The sequence below is a fragment of the Pseudonaja textilis genome, chromosome 1 (genome assembly GCF_049901715.1).
Source record: "Pseudonaja textilis isolate UNSWEBS1 chromosome 1, rPseTex1.2, whole genome shotgun sequence".
NCBI classification, from domain to species: Eukaryota; Metazoa; Chordata; class Lepidosauria; order Squamata; family Elapidae; genus Pseudonaja; species Pseudonaja textilis.
In genome coordinates this window covers 236,373,136-236,380,860 of record NC_141990.1, presented here as the reverse complement: position 1 = coordinate 236,380,860, position 7,725 = coordinate 236,373,136, and the positions used below count along the sequence as shown (strand labels likewise).

At 42.4% G+C, this 7,725-nt stretch overlaps 1 protein-coding gene across 4 annotated transcripts; it reads right to left on the bottom strand.

The window, feature by feature from the left end:
• Window positions 1-2,185: 2,185 nt before the first annotated feature.
• On the bottom strand, window positions 2,186-6,015 carry LOC113440269 (pleckstrin homology-like domain family A member 2). Of its 4 annotated transcripts, none has more exons than XR_015740770.1 (2): window positions 3,242-5,993; window positions 2,186-2,804 (listed from the first exon to the last, which is right to left on the bottom strand). XR_015740770.1 is itself a non-coding variant. In XM_087920128.1 (2 exons), the coding sequence occupies exon 1, from the start codon at window positions 5,851-5,853 to the stop codon at window positions 5,425-5,427; it is 429 nt and encodes a 142-aa protein (XP_087776254.1). In that variant the 5' UTR covers window positions 5,854-5,993; the 3' UTR covers window positions 2,664-2,804; window positions 5,380-5,424. The 4 variants fall into 4 exon arrangements, 1 of the variants encoding a protein (XP_087776254.1); XR_015740771.1 differs by having other exon boundaries at window positions 5,085-5,993; XR_015740772.1 differs by having other exon boundaries at window positions 2,312-2,804; window positions 5,012-6,015.
• Between the last annotated feature and the right edge of the window lie 1,710 nt (window positions 6,016-7,725).

Here is a 7,725-nt window from a genome sequence, read left to right as displayed (position 1 = left end):
AGGTATTTTAGTCATTTGATGTTTGTGCGCTTACGCTGTAGTTTTCCTCTTTTTATCACCTGTACAGTACGCTGATAACTGAAAGACGGAGTATTTTAAACCTGTGTTAATAGTAAACAACCACCGAAAGACAGTCATTGCTTGAACCTGTAATTCTACGATGCTAAATAAGGAAGCAACTTTGCAGAAAGTCCTGTGCTAGTGTGTTTTGATTCCCAGGTGTTCACAGCTTCATCCAAGTGATGCTTTAGGCCTAACCATGGCAGAATGAGGTTGGATTCAATTAAGCTGATGTAATTCATTTTCTTTTTTCTTTTTGTCTTTCCAAGGGTGAGCATCTTCTACTCCTCCAAATATGCTGAATTAAAATTCTCCTTGTTCCCTAAATCAGGATTCAGTATCACAAGAGCTGCACATTGCCCAACATTGGCTGCACTGGGTTCTACTGTACCACTAATTGTTTTTGGAAGAAGCCTTGAGACAGACAACCCAACCCAACTTCCAAGCAGATCGTTAATAGCTAAAATTAAAACTGCTAGGTATCCTAGATTAGGTTTGGCTGGGCTATGCTGATGCTCAACAATTGACTTTATGGGAATGGAAAGTTACCATAGTTGAACCAAAGGAGGCCAGTGTGATGTGCAGTTAAGATGTTGGGTCATGAGCAGGGACAACAGGTTCAAGTCCACTGTTATCCATGGAAGGCCAGTGGGTGATTTTGGGCCCAATCATTCTCTCTTGGTCTAACCTATCTTGGTATAGTTATGAGAAAAAAGTGGACGGGGGGGGGGGGGGGCTATGTGCACTGCTTTAAGATCCTGAAGTAATTTACCCCCCAAAATGAAAGACATTAATAAATCTCCCAGTACTCTAACAGATTAGCAATTCAGGAAGTATCAGTACAGTATTTGACTAAATAGTCTTGAAAGCTAATGCTGGACTAGAAAGACTTCCTGGAAAACAGCAAAGGCAAATAGATCCATAATGTTGCCAAGAAAGACAGATACCTTGGTGCAGTCATCATGATTTTACCTTTACCTTGAACAGACAGGTAAAACTGACCTGATATCCAATTATCTTAATCCCCAGTTTCTACTTATCGGAATCATTTGTAATCTGTTTCACGTTTTCCTCAAGTAAATCTCTTCTGATTCATTAAAACATTCTGTGTTCTGGAGCTTTTAAAAATAACACACATGGAAAAATATTAAGTTATCATCCTTCTCGCCTCCTTCCCCAGGAACATTCTGATGAAGGCATTATTTCTGTGAAATAGTCAAAATGTTAAGCTAGTGAAGCTATGGAATGATGGACCAGGGACTTCGGTCTGCAGTTCCAAAACGGAGACAGGAGAGAAAGGCAATTGTGATGGCATCTGGAACTTACCAAAGCTTCCTCTCAAATAGACTTTGACCAAAGACACCTGAGCCCCTTTCTCTGTGGGGTGAGTGGGGAGAAAGGCTGGCCTGGAGGTTTTCTTGGACTCTTGTTTAATTGTGCGCCACATAATTCATCAGGATTGCTGATGCTAGCCAGACACCCTTCTAGTGGTATCTCAAAAGCCTGAGTGATGCACTGAGGAAATTACACTGCACAGCAATATGCTGACCGGGTGCTGCTAATTAGAGATAATTTTAATTCAGTCTTCTCCAAGCGAATTAGTGCATGACAATGGGAAAGCTTTCACTGCTGTTCCAAGTTATTATTTTTTTAAAAAGAAAACAATGTGCGTCACATAATATGCCAACATTGTGGGGGTCTGAGGACACTTTCATAAGAAGCTAAAACCCATAGAATTATATGGCCCAGAAAAGGGGTCATCTTGTTGGAAATAGGTTCCGCTGAAAATAATAAATCTTAATTTCTCTCCAATAGGCAGTACGTGAATTTTAATCTCAAGAACCTTATGCAAGCAGAGAAATGGCTGTTTCTATAAGTAAAATAATTTTCTACACTCCATAAAAGTGGCTAAAAAAACAGAGAAGAGTATGGGATATTTTAAATTTGTTAGAATTCCTCCCTGGTTCCAAACTGTAAGTGAATTAGGTATTGAACATCATCTTGTCTTCCTACCAGCCCCTTTTTAAAATGGGGGGGGGGGGAATGGTGTGTGGGAGGTTCAGAAGAGGGTGGGAAAGGCTGCAGATTTAGTCTATAGATTAAAGGCTTCTTAGTCCCTCTGCTATACCTTGAACTCAGGTGAAATTTTATTTGGCCATTAATGAGTCAAAATTAGTTGTTCACAATTACATTATTTTTGTGCTGCTATTTGAAAAGAATTTCAGCCAGACATGACAATATCACTCAGAGATCAGATGCCTGTAACTGCATTTATCAGACTACTCCAAAATCAGAATACTCGAGCATTACAAAAATTTCTGTCCATGAGACTTGTTTGGGGTATGAAGATAAAATGAACATAGTTTGCCTGGAATGGACATGTGAACACAAAAGCATTGTTAAAAACATTAATCAAAAATATAAAATTGTTATTACAAATAATTTAAAAGTATTTTCCCCACCAAATGGTGCAGAATTGTCTATCTTATAAATAGAAAAGAAAATAGCAATTTGCAAGCTGGCTCTCTTGCTTGGTTAACCAGGCTTTGGTTTTTCAAAGGGTCTTTGGTTTGCAAGTGCTTTTTGGTGAAAGTTCAACTATTCAATTCAGCAGCTTCATTCGATCTGAAGAAACCTAGCAACTTCCATCATCCTTCTTTGCTTTTCTTCATTAATTTCCTGCACCAGCACAATCCAATCACAATCCAAGTTATTAAATCTTGTTTGTGTTCCACGGTCATGCTCTAGAACAGGAGAAAGAGGGAGAAAATCAATGGAATAAAAATATTTCTCAACAGAATAAACAAATCATTTTTTCCCTACCAGAATGCAATACATAGATCACCCACTACTGTATTTCCTTAGCTTCCAAACAGGTTGTATACGAGACTTCCTCCTAAATTTATTTAGTGTTTAAATGAGATGACCTCTAAAAATAGTATCAGTAAAGCAGCAGTTACTTTTCAGATCAGAAACCAAGTGACTTAGCACAAATGGTAAATGTTTGTCTCACTTACACAGTAACAACTACTGTCTCAACATCATGAAGTGGTGGAAACATATTTAAGTTTGGGTCTGTAAGGTTCTGATTGATTACTTTTACTGGTCAAATTTGGCCTGCACCTTAGAGATTCTTGACTGAGAGACTTCCCATTAGCAAAGTACTTTGAGAGTACTATACCTGGTGTGTTCTATTGTGTTGGCACTCAAATTGACCAATGCATGAAAACCAATGCTGGGAATTGGGAGAGGCGGATTATGGCCTTAGGACATCTGGAAGGCATCTGACTGGAGAAGGCACTCTGGTACTTGAAATTGATGAAACTGTGACACACCTGCTGCAAAGCATCTGAACTTCCAAGGGCTTCTCAAATGACAGGGCAAATCACAAAGACACAACAAGCTTTCAGCAGTAAAGGATCAAAGCATATCCTACAGGGATCTCCAGAAGAACTTTCAACCCTAAGGATGATTGCTAAGACATTTCACAATGTTCCACTAGTCTTTAATAAGCATCTTAGAACTGAATAAATATATTTTAGAAATAAGTGTTATGTTCTCTATGAAACCTTATCACTTGACATTTGTATCCCCTAAGAATTTTTGTTCAGTGTATAACATTGCTTAAATGTTAGCAGTTGCGAGATCTCCTTCTGCCTTTGTGCATCCATTTTAATTGAATTGTGTTTTAATAAAACCAAGAAAAATGCTAAGCCAGGAGTATATAAATAGCATTAATGGAATTTTTAAAATTATCCTATATCCCCTATTACAAGAACAATGACACTAGCTCATTCTTCCTTAGTGGTTACAGTTACAATGAATCCCCCACTAACATGATTGATTGGTTAAGTTGGGTATGATCTGTTGTTAAGGCTGGTATATATCTTTGCATTTCTGGCTACTTCTACAGATCACTGCCTCCTAGCAAAGATGTTAGTTGCAGCATTGGTGACTTCATCCTGCAGTTAAATATGCATTTCTAGAACTAGGTGCTGAATGTGTCACCCATAGCTCAAGTTACTCAAGGAGACAAAAGAAAGTGAACACATTTTGTGAAGAAATCAGTACTAGTTCAGTGGCTGCTTCCTATCCTGTTTCCCTTGTATTAGCAAAGCATTTCCTCTCTAGGTGATCTTTAAATGTATTTTTTTTAAAAAAAACTAAAGCTGTGCACCCAATAACTTTTAAAGCAGCAGCATATTTCCCTACAACCATGCAGGCTTGGTAGGAGCAGTGCAAACCTGGGAAAAGATGTATTTGGTTTAGAAAGTTGCTAATATGTATTTCAAAGCATTTTATTTTGTCTTTAAATCTAAAGCAATGAAGAGCCTCGCTATGATGACTGGGAATTTTAGACAGTAATCTTGAAAAATTGGAAAGTGCATGTATATATATCACACTATATTTGCACATTTCCATGTTTGTCAGAACATGAGCTGCATGTGGTAAAAATACTAGTTTCAAAAGGGAAGACGACACAGATTATAGTAACGGGCAACAAGGCTGCACTGCAAGATCATTATTTAAAAAAACAGCAAGAACTCCCATGTTCACTATGAGAAAAAAAAACATCTGTGTGATTCTGCAGTTTGGGATTCTCAATCTAAGTTTGCCCATCATACTAAACCATGGTTTACAAATGTCAATGGAGATGCAAAATCAAACATTAATTAAATCGACCTGAAATTCTATCTCTCCCTTTCCTCTCATAATTAGCTATTTAAATGGCTTCATCATCTTACATTTGCAGAAAAGGCAAGTGGTGTTTTTTCTTAGTTTCCTCTTTGAAGGATAGCAATCTAAAATTCAGAGTCATCTTGCTCACAGATAAATGCAGTGTATCTCAGTTTGATGTGTGAATCACACCAATACTCCCATAATGATTTAGCTGGCTTAGTTCCCTATGTAAAAAAAAAAAAAAACAGCCGATTTGTGAACCATGGTTTACCTAGCATGTTGCACTACACTCTATACAGAGAATAGCCCAATTCATTAGCAAACACATTAGACTTGCAGCTCACTTTCATAACAGTGTCTATTCCGTCTAGGCAAGAAGCCAAGCTACGAGAAGCCCCTTTTGCAAAGGCGCCTTTCATTTAGCTTCACTGCCCACTTAAGGAACCGGAACACTCAATCTTCTTGACTCCAAGAAAAGCCGACAGCTGGCAAGAGAATAAAGGAGCGGCGGCGGGTATGTGTGTGCATAACTAAAGAGGAATCATAATTGAAGAGGCGTCAATCATCACGCCTCCAACCCTCTTGAATCTCTTCCGGACGCTCGTCCGCAGCCCTTGGGAACCATCTACGTCCTCTCACCTCGGCTAGGCTGGTCGGGCGCGGGGGACTGGCCGGGCGCGGGGCTCAGGGCGCCCGAGCCAAACGCCGGTCCCGACTGCCCGCCGCCGCCTGCTCGACGGCCTCCTGCCGGCTCTTGAAGTCCTGGATGGCGCGCTTGTTCTGGAAGTCGATGAGCGCCATGGTGATGGAGGCGTTCCAGCAGCTCTCGCCCGGGCACCGAAAGTCGATCTCCTTGCGGTCCGTGGTGACGATGGTGAAGTAGACGTACTTGCCGGTGCGCTCCACGCAGTCCACCTTCTGGATGGAGCCGAAGCGCAGCTCCTTGGCGCGGGCCTTGCCGCTGCCGCCGCCCTCGGGCGAGAAGAGGCTCAGGCTCTCCTTGCTCAGCACCACCTGCTTCTTCTTCCACAGCTGGAAGAGGCTGTCGCTGCGCTTCTCCAGCTCGCCCTCGCGGATCACCTCCGACGCCGGCCCGACCGACGGCCCTTTCATGCTGCCCGCGCTCCCGGCCCGCTCTCGCTTTGTTGCTGCTGCTGCTGCTGCTGCTGCCGCCGCCGCGCCAGGCGAAAACTATGCCGGCTCGCCTGCTCGGTTCTGTCGGGTGCCGGTGGCTGCGCGTCGTGCTACTGCGCGAAGAGCTCCGTTTATCGTCTCGGGCGGCGGCTCCACCTTGCTGCGAGCCTCTCCGCCCACGGTGTCGCCCGATTCCCTGGTGCCAGACGGGACTCCTCCCTCCCTTCTCCGCCCGCGTTCTTTAACCCACGCCACAGATCGCGCCCCCTGAAGGTAGTTCAAAGAGAGTTTCCAGTGTCTTTCTCCCCACTTGGAATTGAACCCAGATGGGCGTTTCTTCCAACATAGAGAAATATAAAACATACATTTAGGCATGTATGTAGAAACACAAATGTTCACCGAAGCGGAGGGTTAAAAAAAAAACAAAAATGGAATGAAACCAAAGGCATTTTTGCGGGTGCTGTGAGGATTGCCCATGATGGGCACTAAAAGGAGGGACGGTCATTTGACGGAAAGATCGATTGCAAATTCCCCATTTCCTCCTCACTTCACTGGGATAGACAACTACCCTACTAGCTGGCGATCGAATACGTGAGCCACATTGACTCAAAAGTCTTATATTCGAGGCCAAGTGAATCAAGTTACTTTTGTAGGAGCTGACGTTATTCTGGTGGCGCATTCTTACGTGCGAGAAAACCATCGCGGGCAATTACCAGAAAGTTCGGAGTTCAGAATGCAAGATGGAAAGAGTTTTCTCGTGTTTTTTTGGGTGGGTGGGTGGGGTTAATTGCTAAAGTATAACAAAGAGGCAGCATCAAAGACACGCGACCACAACAACATCAATTGAACAGTGGTCCAGACCGCCAGAAGAGAAAGAAATACAAACTTTGTACCTCCCCGGACACCCAAAGTGGTAAAAGGGGAAGTGAAGAAGAAGAGGTTTATAACATCATTAACATCATAGATCAGTGGTTAGGATGCAGGAAGGAAAGCAGATTGTCCCGTGGCATATCCAGCCCCTGATTTCTGCCTACTTCTTAGATGGTTGATAGAGTGAACTTAGCTGGTCTTGGAGATCTGAGCAAGCTGAGCATTGTGAGACAGGACTTGATTTCCAAAAGCCGGAGATACTGCAATTGCCTGCTTTTGCCAAGAGTGATGCGAACCCAAGTGAAGAGTTCCTCCTTACTTTACACCACAATGCAAAAGTCCAACTCACTCCTTAGCAACCAAGGTCATCAGTCAGGGGACATGGAACCATCCATTGTTCATTCACATGTAGAACGTTAGCACCTACCCCTCTCCTAAAAGAATGAAATATTCTAGGAAATATTTAAAAAGGCAGAATATTTCCCTAAAAGAGAAGTAAAAATCTTAAAGGAAACAGAAACAAAAGATCCCAGCTCCCTGCCCTCAACAGATATTTTAGTGCCAGCTTATCTACAAGACAAAAGACTGGGCCATCTATCTACAAAACAAAACAAAACAAAACAGCTCCAGGATGATGGGATTATCCTTCAGGGCAGGCCATTCATCAACAATAGGAAATTGCCCTTCATTGCATCAGCCAGCAAGATTCAAGCAAGCCTGGGACACAGACAATCTCAGCTATCACTGCATAGCCCCATGGGAGTCTGACAGCAGCCAATAGGATACCTGCCCTTGCCCCAGGAACAGGAACTTCAAAGAGAGTTTCCAGTGTCTTTCTCCCCACTTGGAATTGAACCCAGAGGGACGTTTCTTCCAACACAGAGAAATATAAAACATACATTTAGGCATGTATGTAGAAACACAAATGTTAACATTTATATGAAAACCCCAGTGTTTGGGATTCCATTAGTTGCAGACAAT

What these genes read in the sequence shown, in the direction of transcription:
- LOC113440269 (XM_087920128.1), bottom strand. Translation starts at nt 5,853, where the DNA reads ATGAAAGGGCCGTCGGTCGGGCCGGCGTCGGAGGTGATCCGCGAGGGC.